The 24,394-nt window shown below is 48.5% G+C and overlaps 2 protein-coding genes across 2 annotated transcripts in view; both read right to left on the reverse strand.

Annotated features, from left to right (window-relative positions):
* LOC119371620 (solute carrier family 22 member 8) overlaps positions 1-24,394 on the reverse strand; it is a 227,182-nt gene that overhangs the window by 118,120 nt on the left and 84,668 nt on the right. The window lies entirely within an intron of this gene.
* On the reverse strand, positions 10,204-14,494 carry LOC119389753 (uncharacterized protein K02A2.6-like). Its single transcript, XM_049413705.1, has 2 exons — positions 12,918-14,494; positions 10,204-11,828 (listed from the first exon to the last, which is right to left on the reverse strand). Exons 1-2 carry the CDS (start codon positions 14,286-14,288, stop codon positions 10,386-10,388), a joined length of 2,814 nt encoding a protein of 937 aa, XP_049269662.1. The 5' UTR covers positions 14,289-14,494; the 3' UTR covers positions 10,204-10,385.

Here is a 24,394-nt window from a genome sequence, read left to right on the forward strand (position 1 = left end):
CAACCGCTCGCGGCATGTCTCTGGGGCGCCGAATGCTTGCCGGCGTGTGCCACTTCACGGCTGCTGCAGTTGTTTCCGGGAGTTGGTTGAACTAGAGGACTAGGTTGAACCCCACAGTTCCGAACAGTCAATGTTGCGCGGTAACATGAATAACGGTCTCAAACTGCTCCCGGGCGCGAAACTTGAGGCTAAGTAGTGTTAATATAAGCGCCCATCTTGAAAATAGGCATTTATAGGGATTTGTTAGCATTTAGGCACACACGCCAAAAATAGGCGTTTATAGGCACTATAAAACACTATAAAAGCCCTCTTAACCGCTAATTCATCCTTATATATCAAAGTGGCGCGATTGGAGTGCAAGGAACAAAATACGCATTTGTCTGGAATCCGGTCTTTACCAATATTTACGGGTGGCTTGAGCAATACCGCTGTATGGAATTATTAAGGATCCGCTGCGGGCTGATAGACAGTGAGTATTTATCATTCTCCGAAATGGGTTGATATGGTGGATAAGAGGAAGTTATGAAACTACAAGAACCACTCGTTCATCCGCAAAGTCAAAGAGCGCGAAGGACGAGGGCCGGTTCATATTGCGCATTAAACCATGTCCAGCATTCTCGGACATCGACTACTGCGGCAAAGTCGACCCCATGGAGAAGCACTCGGCGTAACTCTATGGGGAGCGATCTTTAAAGAATGATTACTAAGCAACGCCTTATTTTTCGCAATTTGCACTCAAGGCACTTAACGCCGACAACGTTCGTATGCTGTACATCGCGATTAGTTTTAATCCGCCCGCAGGATCTTTCTCCCGAGACACTTTTGTGCCTCCATTGAAAATGCATGGGGTGATTTTTTAAAACTAAATTGTGCCGTAACGATCAATTATTCGCAATTTGAATTCGAGTGTCAGAGACACTAGGGAAACTTTTCTAAGTGTTTGCAATTTGGTGGGATTACGCTGGGTGGATTTTTTTCCCGATGAGTTTTTCTCATTCTATACCGCGGGAAAGCAGCCCTACAGGTGTAAAAAAAATCGCCTGTCGCTAAAGTGACGGAAAAGTGCGTGTTGATCGTGTTAAAACTCGGGAAAAGTGAGCAGGTGTGATGCAAATTGTCACTCTCACGTACAGGAAATTAAATAGATGTAAATAATGATAACGAATCGAAAAATTTATGTCAAACTTATGGGGCCAGATGTCAATGTAGAAGCGCTTGTATAGTATAGATGGTGTTTGAATTTGTAGTGTTACGATAAGATGATAGATCATAATTTCATATAATAGACTTGTACGGTTTGTTGTTATGATTGATTAGGAATGAAGGTGATTATCATTATTTGATTCTATGCAATATAGTGTTCAATGGTGTCTAACGAAAAGTATCCGAGATGGCAATATAGCTTTTAAATGCAAAGCACTTCTTAGCGAACCTGGGTGACTATGATCTATCTATCTATCTATCTATCTATCTATCTATCTATCTATCTATCTATCTATCTATCTATCTATCTATCTATCTATCTATCTATCTATCTATCTATCTATCTATCTATCTAGCCGCCTACGGCTTTGTGCTCTCATGGCCGTCTGCCTAATGGGATGTACACTCTTAAAAAAAATGGAGTGACCCTCTCTCCTTTAAGGGAGAAACGGCGATGTCCCCAATGTTCGTCTTCAAATGGAGAAACCGTTCCTCCCTTTTCAATGGAGAAACCGTCAAAATCAAGATGGCTGAGGCCAAGCCAGTGAAGCGAGCAATAGATTTAGGCCTAGCGAGCGCATCGATTCTCGGCTGATAAAGAGTATGCGGCACTGGCAGTCACAAAAAACGGTCCCGCTGAGCTTAATATCGAACGCTATGACAATAAAATCAAGCAGACAAACCTGTAGTGATGAAAACCTCGCGAAACGGAACGACGGAACTCGTACGTTTCGCTCGGCCAGCGAGACGGCGTTCACTTTAAAAGAGACGGATACTGCAAAGGGGCTCTCACCCGGAGACTGTACGTTAGGCTTGCTGTCTTTATTTGTCGAAACGTCACACGGTGTAGCGACGTTATCCACGCGTTTGTGCCTCCAAAATGTACATTCTGTCGCATCAAAACAATCCCGGCGCAGCAGAGCATAGTTTCGATAGATAGATGTTCAACTTCATATAAGTAGGTGGAGCTATGAGAGCGCCTCGGCCGCGAAGTAGGTGGTAGCTGGCGCCATCTAGAGGGATTAAACAATACTAAAAAAAATTGTTTCTGACTGAGGCGGCGTACGTCGATACTGCACACGGCATTTCGGGGAGGTGGGCCCATTCATGGATTACTCAAGGACACCGGAAAGTTGATACGCACATGTTCACTAGGCAGACACATAGTACGCACATTCAATTCAATACATACACAATTCATTCGCATGTATAAAACCTACAACACAAACAATTCACTACAGACGCATACGTATAGACGTTTACACATACCCCTCTAAGAAGCGCTGGCCCTTATATAGTCATTGAATTACAGCGGACCATAGTGGCACAAAGATGCGTCATTTTTCTTCAACTCTTTACGATTTCATGGCTGCGTCACAATATACGCCGACATTCTTAAATGTTAGCTATGGCTTAGCCAAGCGCACCAGTTAATCTAAAGCCGCATGATAATGAACAATATAATTACAGGGAGTTGATTAGTTAGTGCGAAAACGACCATATTGTGAACCATTCATACCATTCCGGCGACATATTGAAGTAGCGCCATCTTCCGACAGCGGCCACAGATGAAATTTCTCTTCTTATTTCTTTATTTTCAATAGTTACTGTGTGAGGGCGCAACATCGGCAACATAGTTCAGATTCCGTCGCCTTCGTCGCGTCGACTTCGTTGAGTGGTTTGGCGTTAACATCTGTTCACATTCTGTTCATGCGTTGACCACAAGTATGACGATGGGCCATAGATTCTTTCAACTGCTAGCCCTTCAGTGACAATGCTTCTGATGCGGTACGGCCGTCTCATTTGTGTATACGTACGTTACAACGCGGGTCGTGCGAAGAAACAAGACAAGATGGCCTCGCACCGGACGGTGGTCTTTCGAGAGCGATGTCAGTGGCTCTTGGCGTCGCGGCAGCTCGATTACTTGAGTAGAGAAACTGGCGCTACACCGCGCGAATTATGGAAAAGAACGCTACCCACACTACGTGTTCTGTAATATTTCAGTACGCTGTACCTACATGCTGCTCTGCTACTGTTACGTCACGGTATTCGCCTGGCGTGTGAAATTGTGGTCATTGTGCGACAACTGTGTAGTTGTCGTTGTGGCGGTGGTTTGTCTTGCGTTAGATTTGGAATACTCTTTTCACAAAGGTGAGTGAGAGTGTTAGTGATTACCCACTGTGCACAGCTGTCATTAGAAGCGCATTTTGTGTTGAGTTTCGCACGCCAAAGCAAAATCCTGAGAACGAGAGATACATACTGCACGCGTGCATAAGTCGGTGCTAATTCTCAGTGATGGCATGCGTATTCCAAAACGCATGTGATTGAGAATTTTGGCTTAATTGACAGAAGTCATTGACTTATTTTTCAGATATGTGCAATTATGATGCAGGTTAACGTTAAAATGCAGCCACGGCGGCCACATTTCAATGGGGGCGAAAGGCAAAGAACACCCGTGTGCTTATGTTCGGGTGCACGTTAAAGAACCCCAGTTGATCGAAGTTAATCCGTAGCCCCACACTACGGCGTGCCTCATAATCATACGGTGGTTTCGATACGTCAAACTCCAGCAACTATATGTTATCGTACTTTCACGCATGCACTGTCCAGTGGTATCACGTTTGCTAAAATGTTGTAAAAATTAACCTTCATGCTTCTTTATATTGCTTGTTGCGCCCCGCCACTGTGGTCTAGTGGTTATGGCGCTCGACTGCTGACCCAAAGGTCGCGGGATCGAATCCCGGCCGCGGCGGCTGCATTTTCGATGGAGGCGAAAATGTCTGAGGCCCGTGTACTTAGATTTAGGTGCACGTTAAAGAACCCCAGGTGGTCAAAATTTCCGGAGCCCTCCACTACGGCGTCTCTCATAATCAAATCGTGGTTTTGGGACGTTAAACCCCAGATATTATTATTATTATTATTATATTGCTTGTTGCATTGATAAGTGCTATAAGTGCTGTGTAAAACTAAAAACGCGTGCTCTAGCCAAGTATGTTAACGCCGAAAAAAGTTGAATTATTGGTGTACCGTCGAAGGTGTTCATTAAAACAAGACTGTTTTGTGAAGCGGGACTTGTTGTATTTATGACAAGCAGATCGTGCGCAAGCGTATACAAACAACACGAGACACACGGAAGTATGCGGCGCATCGCGCACACGCCGAGCCTAAAAAAAAAAAAGAACTCCACACACGTTACTCAACACATAGAACAAAAACAATGAACGTCAATCGTGTGTTGCTCGCATCAATCCTAGGTACAAGTAATTGCACGCGACTGGCCGAGATCGGTAGCACTGGATAGTCCGGTCTGAGGCTGCCGAGTGACCGCGAAAGGGCAGCTGCTCTCCGCAGCACGGAATCACGATTGAACTCGGCGTGCGCATGCGCGCGCGCGCAAGTCACGTGGTTGAGGAGAAAAGGAGAAAAGTTTCTCCCTTGGCGCTTGCCGCAAGAGGGCGCGACGAGTAAATCGTCCGCAAAGGAGAAAGTCGCGGCTCCGAAGGAGGAACGGAGCCCGTTGCTCCATTCTCGCTCCCTTTTTTTTTAGAGTGTATACCAAAATTGGCATGGCATAACATGACTGTATGGCAAACATAAATGACAGCCCATATCATGAAAATCATGATATGCATGTCATAAACGGCATGATTTATTTGCTACGGTATTGGCGCTCTTGCAGCCATTCCGTTAACTTGATATAAACCAAAATTTGGATGCCATGACAACCGTGTATGTCAAACATAACTGACAAGTCTTAAGGTGCAAATCATGACAGACATGTCACGTAAGGCATGATTGTTAATGTCATGGTCTCGGGACGCTCGCGGCCGTTTAACTTATTGGATATGCAACAAAAGCGGTGTTCCGTGACGTGACTGTATCACGAACATAAATGACAGGTGGTAACATGAAACTAATGACATGCATCTCATGTGCGCCATGAGTGACTTACGTGCCACGCTTATGGGGAGCTCGTGGCCATTTCGCTCGCTTCATATAACCAAAAGTGGTGCTGTGTGACGTGACTGTATGACGAACAGGTGGAAATAAGAAAATATTGACTTGCATGTCACGCATACCATAACTTACGTGCCACTCTCATGGGGAGCTCGTAGCCATTTTGCTCGCTTGATATGCACCAAAAGTGGTGCTGTGTGTCGGAACTATTTGACGAGCATTTATGACAGGCGACAATAAGAAAATAACGACTTGCATGTCATGTGCGCCATGACGTACGTGCCATGCTCATGAGGAGCTGATGGCCATTTCGCTCGCTGGATATATTAATATAATAATATCTGGGTTGAACGTCACAAAACCAGGCTAGTGAAAGAAACCCACGTGACTGGTATGGCAAATTGACCCGCCATCTATGGAGTGGGATCAGAGTTAAAATCTGCGTTCCGTCTCTTTTCTCCCAACTCTCTTCAACCCCCTCTCTGGCGGGATCAACTCCCTCTCCTCCGGGAGGCGCGCTTTCCGCCGCCTTGCTGGCGCCGCCGCGCCGACTTTGAAATCCGTTGGAAAGTTTCGTGTCTGGCGTTGGTAAGGCGCGCGTTAGCCGTCGTCGCTCGTCCGTTTGACGGTGCGCGCTCGCTGTGTGCTTGTGCGACGCGATGTTTTACGACTCGGGATGTTTGTGCATAGTGCTTTGTTGCTCGAATACTTCCAGAACAAGTCCCGGAATATATGTGCCGGCCCCCAAAAGAACAACAGGTGAGCGTGCCCTTTGAGTTGCGGCTTTCATTGTGTCAGTTTGAATTCACGTCCATACCGAGTAGCTGTTCTCTGCAGTGGGGCTACAGTTATTGTTTTCAAAAATGACTGATTCGAAAAGGGCACGATGCTGCGTTTAAATCGTTATACGAACAAGCAGCGGTACATGAAGCCCATGCGACGTAACTATATAGTTACAGGCTTACAACTATCACAGAACCGCGTGCTTGAATATGTGCTTTGCATTTATCTCCGGTTAATTACTCGCCATCGCCTATAACCGCGTTTCTAAGGCTGTAGGTAAATGTATAAAAACTTGTGCTGCTTTGGCACGAACAATCGACGGCGCTCTTTATCTGATTGGAACTTGTCCCTTTTCTTCAGGGCGGAAGCGTTTTTAAAGTACTCCGGAACGCCACACAGCTGATTGGTGCGCCCAGAGAAAAGCTGAAGAATTGCAGAATCGGCGCATTTCAAGAAGAGATGCCATGAATCCTCCGATATCATCTGTTCATTTTCTTCGCGTTCATCATCACTAGTTTTATGAAAATCAACGTTTTTGGAAATGTAGTCAATAAAGTGCGGCCAATATTAGTTGTGGTATATGTGGAGTTCGTTTTCACATCTTTAAAATGATCTTTACATGATTATTCTATTTTTAGGTATTCAACTGCTTTCATTGTTTTTGCATTGCAGTGAATGTTCAATTTTGTTAGTTATGATAATTTTGTGCAATATCGTGCGCATATATCAGAAGCTCTTCTGCACTTTTGTCAGTATAAAAATTGTTTTTTATTATGTGCCCTAATGTTATGCTGTTTTTTATTCCACTGTTCTTTAAGTTCTTAACTTTGCCGATACCTTTCGTGTTGTTTAGTGGTCATGAACACGTCTATGTGAATCTCCTGTTCATCACTTCTGTTAATCTCCTGAACCTCTGTCGCACCACATTTGATGAAAATGTTGATTTTCGGAAACGAGGACAATAAAACGAGACCAAAGATATTTTGTGTTGTGAGTGCAATTCATTCTTTTGCGTTCTGGCACATGCTGCACGACTGCAGTGTGTTCAGAATGCTTGATTGCAAATTGCGTACATTCAAACGCGCAACGAACGCGCGGCGCAGCACGCGCAAGCGGATGCAAAAAAAAAAAACGCCGGCGCAGCACGCGCGAGCGGGCGGGCGAGCGGGTTCATGAAAAAAAGTGGGGGAGGAGGCTGCGCAGCACGCGCACGCAAACAAAACAAAAAGAATAAAACACGGCGCTTGCGAGAGAGCTAGGAGAGGAGGTGCGAGGCGCGGCTGGTGTTGCCATGACGACGCATACCGTGTGCGCCGCCATTCTGCAGTTTGAGCTTCTGAATCCCAGCCGCCAGGATAGTAACTGAAGGGACGTTTGGCGCTGCCAGCGCTGACGTCATGAATTAAGACGTCCTATGGGAGGTATACGGAGTAACCTCCCCCTGACAAAACCATGATATGATTATGAGAGACGCCGTAATGGAGGGTTCCGGAAATTTCGACCCCCTGGTGTTCTTTAACGCGCACCTACACGGTGCCGCGGTACACGGGCCTCAAACATTTTCGCCTCCATCGAAAATGCAGCCGCCGCGGCCGGGATTTGATCCCGCAACCTTCGGGTCAGCAGTCGAGCGGCATAACCACTAGACCGCCGTGGCGGGGCGCTCGCTGGATGTATACCGAAATTGATATGGCACGACAGAAATGTATAACGAACATAGATGACCGGTCCTAACATGCAAATTATGATATACATGTCATGTACGGCATGACCTACATGCAACGCTCATGGTGCGTTCGCGGCCATTTCGCCAGCTTGATACACACCAAAATTAGTATCGCGCAGCGGGACTCCATGGCGAACATAAATGACAAGTAATAACATCAGAATCACGAGATGTATGTCATGTACAGCTTGATTAAGATGACATGCTCATGGTGCGCTCGAGGCCGTTTCGCTTGCTTAATATGTGCCAAAAATGGTATGGCGCGACATGACCCTATGACGAACATAATGGAAAAGTGACAGGAAAAATCATGGCATGAATGTCACGTACGGCATGACATGCTTCGCTCATGGTGCGCTCGCGGCCGTTTCACAAGCTTGGTATATAGCAAAATTGGTATTGCGTGACGCGACTGTATGACGAACATAAGTGAGAAACAAAATTTCATAGATATATGTCATGTATTAGAGGCTTTTATGTCAGACATTTATTACAGGGTAGCTGTAACTGGCACACCTGGTTTATTTTTGGAGTCCTTCGCGTCCGTCCACTAATAGAAAAAAAGACACTTGGCCTCCGCCAAGCGAACAATGACGTCAAGTAATGACGTCTTTACTTGATGTCATCACGACGTCACAAATCGCAAAATTTTGCGGCGTCACACGACGTCGTCAATACATGATGCCACATTATGTCACTAATTGACATCGTCGATCGGTCAACGGTTGGCCGATCCTAGAGACAGTGCGACCGATGGAACAGGTGGCCTCTTCGCGGAAGCTGAAGAGAAAGTTTAAGTAGAGCGGTACGCATATTTGTGCGCGTCTCGCCGCGCTGGCACGGTCATGCGTGGTAATTATGAGTCCACCGGTCATTGTGGGCACTCCCGAGTAGCAGCGCGGAATAGCGACGACAGCAGAGGCGGGGATGCGCCCGTCAGCGCCACCAGTCATCCACCTTTAGGGAGAGCAATAGCTACAACTTTTTTTAAATGCGAATGCATTTCTTAGTCGGGGGTTGTCCCGCGTCCCTGGCCGGCGTGCGCACAGGTGTTATCTCTACACGCGCGCTCCTCCTCGCCCCTAGCAACAGCTGCGCCGCGCGTAGCAACCGGAGCAGGTGGTGAGGGGCGGAGGGTAAGGGAGAGGAGGAGCACGCGGGCGTGTGATGGCGCTCGCATCGCGGAGCAGCGGAGGGTAAGGGAGAGGAGGAGTGTACCCGGTGAGAGCGCTCGCATCGCGGAGCTCGCTCGGCGGAGAGAGAGCTCGGGCGCTCCTCCTCTCCGCGCTCGGACCTATATATATCATGCAGGGAGCGCGCGCTTTGGTGTCTTAATAGCGATGAAAGTCGGTGAAGTCGAATCTCTCGCGGCAACGATACCACTAGGACGAAGTGTAACACAATGCAGCTCGAGCATTACGCCTCTATGTGCACACTCTCGTCTCTCTTCATTAATTAATTGCACACTCATCGGGTGCACCCAAATGCATTCGCATTTCCTCACGATCCCCTTCGGGGAGGTGCGGCTTTTTTAGCAATTGGCCTATTTATGCGATGAACGTACGGACACGCCGTTCATTCGTTGATATTTAGTTGATAATTGTTCGTGCAGGTAGCAGTACTTAAGCCTCTCTTTTGGCAAATCCAAAAGGAAGAATTTTTCAGCGAATAAGATGCGCTGCTGCATAATTATATGATGCTGAATTAGATAGCATTATTACTGCAATTACATTTATCTTGAAGCAATGAGACATACAAATTTATATCAACCTTGCTGCTAATACTACTGCAACAAAATGAGTTGTATTAAAATAGGAGTCGCGCAATAAATAAATTTCCACATATTTATCTAGTAAGTAATCAAGAGAACAGCTAGAAGGATTACAGCTGAACAATTTTGTCAGCAACAGCCCGGTTATTTATCGGAGTAGTCTTGGTCTACGCCTTCCCTTTATTGCAGCAATACTGTTCGTTGTTTGTCAAATAACAACAGCCACCCTAATGTGAACAAAAAAAAACATTAGCTCGGATCTTTAGAAAGCGCATAGTGTGAATAACTGCACTCTGTCTTTAGCTTATAGCACTTTATGTTGTTCTAGGCAATCTGTACTCGAACAAAACTGCTGGATTTCATTTCGTACCATTAGACGTTTTACATATGAAGATTCGAAACTGTTAAACACTTTGTCAGGATTTGCAGTTGTCCGCAACGCGAGCTGTGTGGTGGCCCTGTGTGCAGTTTTAGGAAAAACCTTTCTAACACAACATTCCAAAGCTGATTAAAAAAAGAAGCCCAAGAACGTCCGAACTATATATCGATCGCACAAACGATGTAGCTTAGGAATCAAGTGGCGTCAGCTGCAGTTTGTGGCAGACCCGCTGTTTTGAAACCTGTATGGACCTTTCTTCATGATTGCTAGATGCTGAACTGAATTATTTCACCGAGCCAGTCAGATCTTTGTCAAAGGTGTTTACATATATGCTTAGGAAGAGCACGTAGCAGTGTAACTAGCAAGGACGACGATACAGCATGATGGCCAGAACAAGAAGAACGATCGGTTTATTCAGTCACTGATTATATAGGCGCACGATAGCGCGCCGAGAGTATCTGCGCATGTCCGATGCGCAGTCGTGATGCAGTAGCCTTGCCGGATACATCCTTTCCGTTAACAAAGAAATTACACACCCACCGAAACAGTGGTAAGTACATGACACTTCAAAAAATGATATCAGACACTTGGTTAAAGTCCTTGTCATAATGAAGACGCTGTGGTGGCTTCACGGATCGAGTCGACCTTCTCAAAGCTGGCGTCGGTGGTGAAGTTGACTGACGCACCACAGGTGGCGAAGGGTCGCCCGACGTTGGAACTTCGCGACGTCGGCCGTTGGCTGGCGAGGTTGAAGTTGCCACTGTCGGATGGCCACCAACGTTGTTGTCCGCTGGGCTGGTATCAATGTCGTCGTCGCTTTCCTCGATGAACCGTTCGCCAGTTTGAAGTAGGTGACGACGGTTGCGCCTTAACAGCTTCTGGTCCTCCGTTTTGACAAGGTAGGACCTTGGATATGGCGAACCCACCACTTGAGCTTTTCGGGACCATGCAGCGTCTCTGAGCCTCACGACGACACCCTTCTGCAGAGGAGGCAAAGGCCTTCCCCCTTGGGCCTGGCTGTGCTTCTTGACGTCGGTTGCGGTCACCGCACTGAAGTCCGGGAGGTTAGCGCGAAGGCGCCTTCCTTGCAGTAGTTCACCAGGGGATCGCCCGTCCTCCAATGGGGTAGAGCGGTAGGCCAGCAGGCCCAGCCAGAAGTCGTCGCCCGAATCTGCAGTTTTTTTCAAAATGCGATTCACAACCTGCACACCTTTTTCCGCAAGCCCGTTTGACTGCGGATAATGAGGGCTTGAAGCGACGTGCGTGAAGTCGTACCTCCTTGAAAACAAAAGAAATTCATGGCTGGAAAATTGTGGGCCGTTATCAGTACATACTTCGACGGGCACGCCAAATCTGGCAAAAATAGCGCTCAGTGCTGCAATGGTTGATTGCGCCGACATGTCAGGTAGTTTCTGAACTTCCGGAAAGTTTGATAAGGCGTCAAAGACAACGATGTACGAGTCCCCCCCAAACGAAAAAATGTCCGCTCCAACTCTATGCCATGCACAACCTGGCACGGGCCGCATTTGAAGCGGTTCCTTGGGCTGTTTGTAAGCGTACTTGCGGCACGTAGGACAAAGTTGCACCATGGAAGCAATCTCAGCGTTAAGCCCCGGCCAAAACACGAGGCGTCTGGCCCTTTCTTTGCATTTTTGCATGCCGAGGTGACCTGCATGGATTTTTTCAAGCATAGTTTGTCGCATGCTTTTCGGAATAACAACCTTCGACGCCTTTAAAAGTATTCCGTTGACAAATGAGAGTTCTTGCTCAAAAGGCTTTAGTTCACCTTGTACTGGAAGCCCCACGGACAAACTTGCGATCACCGACTGTAGGTAGCCGTCACGAGCCGTTGCCGCTTGCAGTTCTTTCTGCGTTGCTTCTGTGACACGGTAAACTAGAAGCTGGATTGCGTGAACTTCCACGTCGGTAGTAGCACCAGCCTCGTCTTGGTTGTCAACAGTTGACCGGGACAACATGTCAGCAAGAACAAGGTGCTTCCCAGGAATATACTGCAAAGCAAAATCATACTTGAACAACCTCAAAAAGAACCGTTGAAGGCGAGGTGGCATGTCACTAATTTCCTTTTGAGCAATTGACAAAAGTGGCTTGTGGTCCGTTTCAATTGTGACTTTCTGGCCGTAGACGAACTGGTGAAATTTTTCGCATCCAAAGCAAATTCCTAGGGCTTCCTTTTCTATCTGTGCGTACAGTTTTTCTGCCTTAGCCAGTACTCGAGATGCGTAAGCTACGGGCCGCCACTTGTTATTGTGACGTTGCAGAAGAGCGGCATCGACGCCGTCCTTCGATGCATCGCAAGACAACTTTGTTTCCCGTCGTGGGTCAAATATTGCGAGCACGGGAGCGGTGGTCAGAATTTGCGTGACGCTTTTCCACTCTTTGGCGTGGTTTTCTGTCCACTCAAACTCAGTGCTGGCCTTGATAAGAGTTCTTAACAGGGCCGTTCTTTCAGATAGCTGCGGCACGAACTTTCCAAAGTAGTTCAACACACCAAGCATACGTTGAACATCGGCCTTGCATGTTGGCACTGGCATTTGAACCAAACTTTTTACGAGCCCTGGATTTGGGGATATGCCGTTCGCACTTATGATATCACCCAGAAACCGTAGCTCTTTTACGCCAAACTTGCACTTGTGCGGATTAAACGTTAACCCAGCTGTTTCAGCAGTTTTCAGGACTGCTAGCAGGCGCTCATCATGCTCTTCCTTCGTTGAGCCCCAGACCAGGATATCATCTATATATATGAGCACGCCTGGCAGACCGTCAAATATCTGACAAAGTGCCTGCTGAAACACCTCAGGTGCAGATGAGATGCCAAAAGGTAGCCTTAGAAAACGGTATCTGCCGAAAGGCGACGAGAACGTACAGATCTTTGATGTTTTCTCGTCCAAAGGCACCTGATGAAAGCCGGCGTTTGCATCCAAACAGCTAAAATAAGTAGCTCCAGTTAGCCGTGCTTCCAAGTCCTCGCGTCTGGGTAAAAGGAAATGCTGCCTCTTGATATACTTGTTCACTCTTCTGGGGTCCATGCAAACCCTTAGAGCACCGTCTTTTTTTTTCACCAGTACCAGAGGGCTTACCCAGTCGGTTGGCTCATTTTCTTTGACGATGATGCCCTCCCGGGTCATTCGCTGTAGTTCCTTCTTCAGAGGTTCCTGAAGTGCAAGTGGAACCCGGCGAGCAGGCTGAACGACCGGAACCGCGTCTGGATCCAGGACCATTCTGTACTGAGTTTTCAAGCAGCCGAGCCCTTGGAACAGGTGCCTGAAATCTTTCAAAAGTTCATACTCAGACGAGGCATTGACAGCGTCTACCGTACGTCGAACCAACCCAAGCGCTTCACTGGCATCGAGCCCAAGGATGGCTTGGCGCCCATTCTTTACGATAAAGAATTTCACGCTTATCTCGGTGGTTCCGACAGACACTTTCTGTGACGTTGTTCCATAACTTGAAATAACACCCCCGTTGTAGGCGCGCAACACTGACCCGGTTGGTTGCAACGCTTCTTTGGATCCAAGCTTACGGTACGTTGTAAATGGAAGTAAGCTTGCCTGCGAACCGGTGTCCACTTTGAACGTCACTTCTCTGCCATTTACTCGAGCCTTGATTGTCCAGTCTTTCTTGCGACAATTTTCGGCGCAGATTTCGAGAATCTCAAAGTCATTCTCATCGAGATTAGCTACTTCGCTAACAACGGTAGACTTCTGGCAACAACTTGCAAAGTGGTTGTATTTGCGGCAAGAATGACATAATTTACCATACGCGGGGCATTGCTTAGGTTTATGTTTGCGGTTGCACTTCCTGCAGCAAATATCTTGATTATCCCGACTCTGCTTTTTTTTCCGCTGCTGCTGTTTTTTCGTCGCCGTTTCGCCACTTGAAACCGCGTCAATGCTCTCTTCCGTCCTATTCCAAACTAGGCTCCTTAGTGCCGCTGCTTCTGCCGCTTTACACATTTCCTCGGCTTTTAGTAGCGTCAGGCCTCTCTCGGCAAGCATTCTTTCACGCAGCTTTGGGTTGTTCGTACCAAACACAATTTGGTCTCTAATCAGTGAATCGTGCTGATCCCCAAAGTTGCACTGTGTCGCCTGCTTCTTTAAGTACCGCACAAACTTCTCAAAAGGTTCTTTCTCCGCCTGGCTTCGTATACGAAAAACATATCTTTCGTGAATTTCATTGCTCACCTCGGAGAAGTAGGCGTCGAACTTCTGCACGACCGTGTCGTAACATTCCTTGCTTTCTTCGGGGCCGTACTGAAAGTTGTTGAAGATGTCGAGCACTTCGTCTCCCGCGAAGCTCAGCAAGAGTGCCACTTTCGAGGAGTCACTTCTCGGGGCCTTCTCGACTGCCGTTGCTTGCAGAAAAAGCTCGAACCTTTGCTTGAAGCGCTTCCAATTTTCAGACACGTTGCCCGATAGGCGCAATGGCTCCGGCGGCTTCAGTAGGTCCATGGCGATTCCGCGCCGTTGCTGCCGTGCTTCGGTCCGCGGCGGCCACTTCTGACACCATGTAACTAGCAAGGACGACGATACAGCATGATGGCCAGAACAAGAAGAACGATCGGTTTATTCAGTCACTGATTATATAGGCGCACGATAGCGCGCCGAGAGTATCTGCGCATGTCCGATGCGCAGTCGTGATGCAGTAGCCTTGCCGGATACAAGCAGCATGCACAGACAAAATAGAAACATGCAAGAGCCAATGACATTTGTTATATACACCACATAGAAAAATCATGTTGTAAAGAAAGCGAATACTTCTGTGGAACAGAATTTCGTTTATTTGGTGACATACGAAATACAGACTTGAAAACAAGATATGCCCACTTTCATGTCAACGAAACAACTAGAATTATTATCCCAATCTCTGCACTGTTATACATTTTCTCACTCCTAAGAAATTATTGCAGCACGAGATGTTGAAATAAAAATGCTCATGTATGGCACTAAATTTTGCGCAAAACGTACACGGACACAAGGAAAAAAAGAGGCAGACAACACAGGCGCAAAATTTTTTCCTTGTGTCCGTGTACGTTTTGCGCAAAAGAAGTCATGAACGAATACCAACTCGCCCAACTTTCAGTACTATGGCACTAAAGAACGCCTCATCAAGCAATAAATTGGCATAGCGACAACAACGACTTTCTTCCAGTGAGGTTCATGAGAGTGCAATATTGCCTAAGGTGGTGTAGCGTGAAGTAGGACAAGGCATACAACGACAATGAAGGCTTCTGCTGCTTTGGGCTACACCACTTGCGCAGAAATCGAAAACCATGTAACCCCCACCGCTACTCTTCGAGGTACAGTAACAGCTCGTTAATTTGGTTTTTGACGAGACCGGAAAAATGTCCGAATTAGCCAAATGCCGAATCATCGAAAGTATCAAGAAAACAATAATCATATGTCCGGTACATGTATACAGTTTCATATTCTTTATGAATACGTAAATTCTCTATTTATTCTGCGCAAGAACAGTGTAAAAGCCGTAATTTTTCTCTCTCTGCGACTTCGTTCTCAATGCGAACACGGCGCCAAACTAAGAGGACAGCACCCCTCCCTGATTGCGTACCGCAAACACCACCACGCGCACATGACGATAGTCCCTTCACAGGTAAAATGGCGGGCAGCCTATTACTCGTCCATCACGATTTAGCAAACAAGTTTTCTGCCCACATGCCGACCGCGGCTGAAAGCCCTTCAACTTCAACAGCCTATGCCATGTTTATGTTTTGTGACATTGCACGCGGATTGCATCAAGCTAAAACGCAGCTGCTGAGTGCCAGATCTACATGTGGACAGCGTGCTCACTGACTGATGTATAATAAAAAAGCGTTTGGGTGTATCGTCGCAAGACAGTGGTATGATTATAAGGGACGCCGTAGTGGAGGGCTCGGGAAATTTCGAGCGCCTTGGGTTCTTTATTGCACCTAAATGTAGGTACACGGGCCTCAAGCATTTCCGCCTCCATCCAAAAATTCGGCGACATTACTTATGAACATAGCGTTCCGGACAGCACCGCCTCGTTTAACTTGCCTTTGAATGCTGTTTTCGCTCTTTGACTCGGTACATTTGCGGCGCTTCTCGGATCGTCGAAATGAACCGGGTTGCGGCCAAATGTGGCCGAGTTAACGCGAGTTGGATGCCATTAAACAATGCATATGCTTGCCGGGAACAGGGAACGCACATGAATTATCCAATTTTTCGAATTACCAAAGGTTGAATTAAAGAGCTCTTACACTAATAATATTGTCACCTAATTGTGACGGCGAAGAAGGCAACAGTGAAAATGGTACAATAATACCTAGAGGGGAATCTGGCGCTAGTGTCTACGCGGGCTCCTTGAGCGGCGCTTCAACCACCATGGGAATGATGGGAAGTACAGGCTTCGGATCTGCTTCAGATGGCTTTCGTTCTTGAGATTCGCGACGCTTGTTTGCCGAGTGTAAAACGAAGTGATATGAACTTAATTCTAATTAAAACTTGCTTCATTCTTATGTACGTAAAACTTACTGGAAAATGTTTGCCTGACCTTGAGATGGAAGTGAAACCTGGACAAGTTCAACCACAAGGGTATGCATTGCTCTGCAATTGTATACCAGATTTGGCATCACCAAATAATGAATTATATTTTACAACACATGAAAACAAGCACGCTTGTTTTGCACTTGAAAGTACGCGTTATCTATTTATGGAAATAACAGTACTGTATTGAGTGAGAAACGCTTAACGTATCGTCTGCTGCGATGCCAGGTGCGTCTGTCCAAGTGGTCTGCCTCCAACGCATCTCTCGTTTTGTTGTGAAGTCAAGTCAGAGGAGCGTGAAGGTGCGTCTACTTAGCTTCGCCGTCATTTTGCAGCCGATTTGAACGAGTTTCGGCAAGACGCGCTTATCAAAAGACGTGAACTCTATGCAGTTTCCTGCACTGGCATGGGACGCTACCTCTGTACGCAGCGGTGAGATGCACGACGCTTTACTAAAACTGCCATATACAACCAAAACAGCAGATCAAGAGATCTAGAGGTCTTCAGCCTCTTTGAACAACAAAGGCACTGCTTGAGTGCTTTGTAATGCACCCCACTACCCACGCCTCGCGAAGAACGAAACTGTAGAAAAAGATCCGTAGACAGTTCGCTAGTTAACGCTATCCAATCCGAAGCCTGTACTTCTAATCATTCCCGTGGTGGTTGAACGATCGCAGCGCCAGTTTCCTCTATAGGTCATTGTATGAAAATCTATGATATCACCTTGATCACAAGAATATAAGAGGAGTTCAGGTGGCGCAAGTAGCGCAAGAAAAAGAAAATAAGAGGTGTGCGATATGAATGTGTAGCTTGTTCGCTTTTTTTATTTGCTTCCTCCACGTGTAGCGTACTCGCCCCAAGGAGGAGCGAAAAGCAAAGTCCTACACTCCTTGAAGTCTGGGCAAGAACTAGTTTATTTTCCAAGAAAAACAGGCTTCGAAAGCGCCAACACAAAGGGGGCGTGGCTGCTTATCTCCCGCGGCACGCCGGTGATAGCGTGACGCGGTGATAACGTGAGGCAATCCGAGGTCTTCTTTTAGCGCGGTACGCAAGCCCAGAAGAACGAGAGCGAGCTTCTCCACCCAGTGCTCTCTATCCAATTTGGCCGTTAGAGGTGCCTTAAGTTGACGGTGTAGCCGCTCCACCATTCTATTGCTTGCTGGGTGGTAAGCCGTGGTGAACTGGAGCCGTGTTCCCAGAAGCCTTGCCAGCGCAGAGAATAAGTTGCTCTGGAATTGTCGTCCACGGTCGGTTGTTATGCGCAGTGGGCAGCCATAGCGTGAAACCCATGTGGCCACAAACGCCTGTGCGACGGTACCGGCTGCGATGTCCAGAATCGGCGTCGCCTCAGGCCACCGCGAGTAGCGGTCGACACATGTGAGCAGGTATCTGTAACCCTGGGAAGGAGGAAGAGGTCCTACCAAGTCCAAGTGGACGTGGTCGAAGCGACACTCTGGTGGCCGAAATGCTTGAAGTGCTGTGCGCGTGTGACGAGTCACCTTGACTGCTTGACATGCTCGGCACGTCTTCGCCCAGCGTCGAACGTCGGCGTTAATTAACTACAAAAGAAGCCACAAAACGTCGAAAAACGGAAAACAGCAGAGCGGCAGAAAACAGAGACAGAGCGCAGAGACGTGGCGCCACGTCTCTGCGCTCTGTCTCTGTTTTCTGCCGCTCTGCTGTTTTCCGTTTTTCGACGTTTTGTGGCTTCTTTTGTAGTTAACTAAGTATGTACCAACTTGCCCAACAAGCAACTCTCCTGGTCGGCGTTAATGCCTAGCCACACAAAGCTGTCCATGACAAGCCTCTGCGTCGGGCAGATTCCTCGGTGGCTGAGTTCGTGAAGGCTGTCAAACACTGCACGCCGAAACTGGACGGGGACGAAGGGTCTTGAAGATTTCTGCGATGTGTCGCATGTGACCATAGTCGTCATGTATGGTAGTGGGATCTCTGCGAGCACAAGTGACAGTGGATTCTGCCGCATCACGGTTAGCTCTGGGTCTTCCCGCTGGGCGGCGGCTAATGCCTCAATGTCGACGGATGCTGAAACGGTGTCGATACGGGAGAGTGCGTCGGCTGCTTGATTTTCGATCTCCGCTATGTAGCGGATGTCCGTCTAAAATTCGAAAATAAAATAAAGTTGGCGCAGTTCTCTTTCCGAATATGAGGAACTGTTGTTCTTGAACGCATATGTCAGCGGCTTGTGGTCCATTAAAATGTGGAAAGTGCGACCTTTGAGGAAGAAACGGAAATGCTTTACGGAGCAATAAATGGCCAGCATCTCTCTTCCAAAGGTGCTGTAGCGCACTTCCGCCTGTTTCAGCCGTTTCGAAAAGAAACCAATCGGTTTCCAGTCCTTGCCGTCGTATTGTTGCAACACTGCTCCCACTGCCGTCGTTGAAGCGTCAACCATGAGCCGCGTTGGAGAGTCGGAAAGCGGGTGCATCAGAAGTGTTGCGGAGGCAAGCTGAGTTTTGGCGTCATGGAAGGCTTTTTCGTGCTCCGCTGACCAGTGAAACTCGGGTGTTTTCTTGGTGTCCCGGCGCAGCAAGTCAGTTAGCGGCTGTAGAATGGGTGGACAGGATGGGATGAAGCGAATATGGAAGTTGATCAGCCCGACAAACTCGCGCAACTTGCGGAAAGAGGTAGGCGTGGGAAATTCCCTAACGGCTTGTACCCGTGATTCGAGCGGCAAGATGCCTTGCGGGGTGATTCGATGGCATAGGAAATCTAGTGCTTCAACACCAAATATGCACTTTTGGAGCTTCAAAACCAGACCGTGCTCGTCAAGACGCTTGAAGAGGAGCCGCAGGTGATTTTCGTGCTCTTCCGGCGTTTTGCTGGCGACCAAAATGTCGTCTAAGTAGACGAAGACAAAGAGCAGTCCGCGAGTGACCTCATTCATGAAACGCTGGAATGTTTGTGCCGCGTTCTTCAGTCCGTACGGCATACGAACAAATTCAAAGAGGCCGAACGGTGTTGTCACGGCCGTCTTTGGGATGTCGCTTGGTTCTGCTGGAATCTGGTGATAAGCGGCCATCAGATCCAGCTTAGTGAAGATGGTCGTTCCCGCGAGGCGAGCGCTGAAATCATGGATGTGAGGGAGAGGATATTGGTCTGCCGTTGTCGCAGCATTGAGTGCCCGATAATTACCGCAAGTTCGCCAGTCACCAGGCTCTTGTTCTGGCACCATGTGCAGCGCAGAAGACCAGTTGCTGGAAGAAGATCGAATAATTCCGAGCTGGTGCATGTGGTCGAACTCACGACGGGCGATTTCGTGTCTTTGTCCAGCCAGCCTTCTAGGTCTAGCCGTGACGGGCGGTCCGGTGGTGACAATGTGATGCGTCACCTTGTGCTGGATTGGCAGTTCGGTGTTCCGAGGTTTGATGATTTCAGGGAATTCAGCCAGAATCTTTTGAAAGTTTGACTCTGGGTGGAAAGTGCAAATGCCGCATGAGGACAGGTCAGACTTCAGTCCGACAACAGCGAGCGAAGTGACGTTGTCGTTGAGACGACGATCGCGAACGCTAACGTCAACATTGAAGTGGCTCAGAAAGTCCGCTCCCAGGATGGCCGTTCTGACGTCGGCCACAACGAAGAGCCATCGATATGTACGCCTGAGTCCGATGTCTGTCGTCATTGACTGCACTCCATATGATGCAATATCAGTATTATTGACTGCAATTAGGCTGGAAATGGACTTGCCGCGTCGGCGATGTTGAGCTGTTGCTGGTAGGATAGATAGCTGAGCTCCGGTATCGACAAGGAGGCTTGTGCCGGTGATGCGGTCGATAACGAAGAAGAGGAGGCTTGAGCGCTGACCCGTGTCGCATTCCGCCGTTAGCGACTAGCCGGTGCGTTTCCCGTCCACGAGCATGGTTGGGTGCAGCGAGTGGCTTGTTCTATGAAACGGCGGTGGTACCAGCAGACGCTCTGCTCTGCCTCGCTTGAGTGGCCGCGGTGCTGCGGGCTTCGAGCACGGGACGACGAACGATGCCGTGCAGGACGGTGCAGGACAGGGCGAGGTTTTCCACTGCTGTAGCCAGTCGGTCAACTCTGTCCTCTAAGCGACCTAACCGGCTGGCATGTTCGGACATTCCCGCTCCAGCAATAGGCATTTTTGATGGCTCGGTGCAGTTGGTGATGCGGTCGGCGAGTTGAGCCAGACGCTCGAGAGCCACGTCGTCCGAGCCAGCGAGTATCATCCGTGTTGACTGTGGCAGTCTCTGCAAAAGCAACTCGCGAAGCAATGGCTGTTGACGCACCTCTGACGCTTGTTGGCCCAGCAGCTGACGCATTCGGTGGAGAAGTTGCGAGGGACGCTTGTCACCGAGCTCTTCATGAGACAGGAGTTGTTGCAGCCTGCTCTGTTCGGACAGCTCAAGACGTTTCAGGACGGTGCTTTTTAGTTCGTCGTAGGCCTTCTCCCATGGAGGGGAGGCGAGCACATCGTCTATGGCGTCAGCGATGTCAGGTGGCAGTGCTGCGACGACGTGGAGGTATTTCGACTCCTGCGATGTGATGTGTCGAAGTTGGAAGCGGGCCTCGACTTGGCTGAACCACACTCTGGGGTTTTCGGGCAAGAAATGAGGAAGCTTTTACTCCGAGGCGTTGGTTGTGGATGAGCTTGAAGTGCCTTCCTCGTCTGACATGGCTGCTGTTTTTCCAAACGTCGCGGGTACCACTCTGTAGCGTACTCGCCCCAAGGAGGAGCGAAAAGCAAAGTCCTACACTCCTTGAAGTCTGGGCAAGAACTAGCTTTTTTCAAAAAAAAAAACAGGCTTCGAAAGCGCCAACACAAAGGGGGCGTGGCTGCTTATCTCCCGCGGCACGCCGGTGATCATGGAGGAAGGAAAAACAAAGGAGGGAGCATGACGTCACGCGATTGAAGCCCACCGTGTCGGCCCAACACGTGATCAAAACGTCAAAGCGCGCGGTAGGTTTTAATACTACCGGTGGAGTTCTCTTTTTGAACCGCCGGCTGGTTTGCGCCGAACAAGCGCGCTTCGATTAAAAGCTACCGGGCGCCATAACCCGAAGTCTCTGCAAACCTCACTTCTTGCGTCATCATGACGCAAAGGTCACGTGTTGGGCCGACACTGCTGGCTTCAAAACGGGTTGGCTTGGCAAGGCTGGCTGCGTGACGTCATGCTCCCTCCTTTCTTATTCCTTCCTCCATGCCGGTGATAACGTGAGGCATGTTGGCCACGTACGCGCCGTGCGCCGCTGCATACGAATTGGTATGCGCACACAAATAAAAATTATCGCGGTCACCGGCATCAACGCCCGCTACACACGTTAAGTGTAAAATTCGTGAAGGAACATTCCGCCACCAAGCGACAACGGCGATACGACATCATCGCCAGACCAGCTATGGCGCTTATCGAAGCAAGGCCTGCTCATGCGTGTTTCGGCGGCATCTGTTTTTGCTTAGTCACTCCGTAAAGTCGAGGTATTGAGCGATATTTTGTCTGACAGCGGCCCCAGGCAGCACACAACGTCGGGCCGATATTGGTTTTACGGCGGCTGTGCGCGGCCCCACCTCGGGCCAGCGTTGCCAGCCTGGCGCCGATATCGGCGGAGCCGTTGACTTTTGCCGGCAAAATAGGGCCGACTTTGCCGCCTTTCAGCCGATGTTGGTCTTTCACCGGCAACATTGGGCCGAGTTATCCGGCCTTCTGCCGTCTACCCGCCGATATCGGCTTAGCCGACTTCTTTCATCGGCAACATTGGGCCGAGTTTGCCGGCGTTTTGCTGTTCTACCGCCGATATCGGCTTAGCCGATGGCCTTCACCGGCAACATTGGGCCGAGTTAGCCGCCATTTTGGCGTACTTTCGCCGACATCGGCCGAGCCGATGGTTTTCCCCGGCAACATTGGGCCGAGCATGCCGTCATTCTGCCGTGCTTCAGCTGACATCGGCGGAGCCAATGGCTTATCGACGATGTTGGAACTTTCTTGTCTCCCTTCAGACAGTTATACATGCCCTGTTGAGAACGTCCTCCTGCGTCGCGGCGCTCCAAAAGTCCTCGTCACCGACAGAAGTACGGCTTTTACGGCAGAGCTAACGCAAACCATCTTGCAATAGAGCGACATTAGTCACCGACGGACATCACCCGCAGGCGAATGGCCTCACCGATAGGGTAAATGAAACCCTCGCCGACATGCTGGCAATGTACTGTACGTCGAACACATGACATGGGACGCCATAGTATCTTCCGCACATAACCTGAAGTTAACACGGCAGTGTAAGAAACGGTGCACATATGACGCCGTTCAAACTAGTTCACGGAAGCCCCTCAACGACGCTGGACGCCGTGTTGCCGGCCGTCAGTGACGAGAATAACCTGGACGTTCCGCTCTACCTTTAGCCCGCCGAAGAAGCCCGGCAGCTCGCCCGCCTAGCATACAATCGTAATTCAATAGAGCATTAGGCGCTTGAATATTTGTAGCTTAAGCTGTAGAATACCGCTACATACATTGCTGTACTAGCACAAATAACAAAGTTCAAATATTGTACCGTGCTAATGCCGCACGTACGACTCGGGGCGCGAAGTATCGCCGACTGAATAGCTCGCATTCTCTTATTAGTTTCTGCTATGACAATGACTAACAACTATCACTAGCACAGTCACTTTTCTACCAAAAAAGGTGGTCTTTAGAAGAATAACTGACTGAAATTAGATGGCCACTTCGTTGACCAGTTGTTCAACGCTATCAAAAATGTTGAAACGTTATAACACATACCATTAACTTCATGGGCCAAATTCGAAGTACTTCTGTTTCGTAAATGTTTTTGCCACTGGTCGGCCGACTTCGCTAATGTATCCAGCATCAAAATTCACCCAAACATTCCCGCACGAATGCTTTTAGCGGAAGAAGTTTTATGTGAATACTAATTCTGTGCATAAATCGAGCCTGTCATCATATTTATAGCGCTATATCCTTTCAGCCGCTGAATGTGTGGCGCGAGCGCTCATATACTACATGGACAGTTTCCGATCTCTGTGTTTACACATATTTACTCACGCGCGTGTTTGGGTCAAGCGTAACAAGCGCATTTGCGTCAGTGATGTCACATAATTTTACTTTATGAAAATAGTAAAAGCTCAGCAAGGCGTGTTGCTGAGCTAGTTGGTTCATTACTTGAGAAAAATAGGTATGGTGCAAAAAAGACCGGGCGAAGTGAAGACGCGTTTTGTCGTTTGAATGTTTACAAATCAACTAGCCCGCTGACCATCTTTAACGAACTGACAAACACGTGTTTGCCACGTCGTTGTCAGTTCGCATTTGCACTTCGTTGCCGTCCATTTTGCGACATACATATCTTTTTCAAGTAAAAATCTCGCTCAACGATTGCTTCCCACGTGCTTTCAGAAACAGTCGCATAAAATTATTATTATGGCACGTGAAATACGATGAAAAATGCGGCTCCAACGTGGTGTACGCAAAGTTTTCATGCAGCGACATGTGGCAACAAGTGATGCATTGAAAATTCCACGAACGCCTTTCTCAAACGGCATGCCCATAGACATGCTGGGGGAATCGCACACCATTGTGGTAGGCTGAGCCATGGTTTCAAGAAGGGAGAATTCGCATTTTTTTTTCGTCTTTTTCAACCTCTAGCCCCCCCACCTCCCTTCCTTCCCCTCGTTCACCGTCATTGTCGCGAAACTCGCTTGACCAGGCAGGGTAGGGTAGCCGTCCAGACGGAGGGACAATCGTAGCTGCGGCAGCAGGTTTTTTTCACTCCGACCAGCAGAATTCTTCAAGAAGTGCGGTGTGTGGACATGTGTGGTGGAAAGTCAAAATCGTGCACGAGACGGATACGCGGCAGGATTCCGGCATTGTTTTCGGCAGAGATCACCGCAGCGAGAAACCAGTGGCCCCCTGCTTCCATTTTGAACTCGCTCACCTCATATAAGGCCGCGTGTTCACTGCTGTTACGTGTCATCAGATTTTTGTTCTCTTCTTATCGCGTATTCTCTATTGACCATCGTGTTTTGTGTATATGGTGCGCTTGCATTTTTTATTCGC

The sequence above is a fragment of the Rhipicephalus sanguineus genome, chromosome 1 (genome assembly GCF_013339695.2).
Source record: "Rhipicephalus sanguineus isolate Rsan-2018 chromosome 1, BIME_Rsan_1.4, whole genome shotgun sequence".
NCBI classification, from domain to species: Eukaryota; Metazoa; Arthropoda; class Arachnida; order Ixodida; family Ixodidae; genus Rhipicephalus; species Rhipicephalus sanguineus.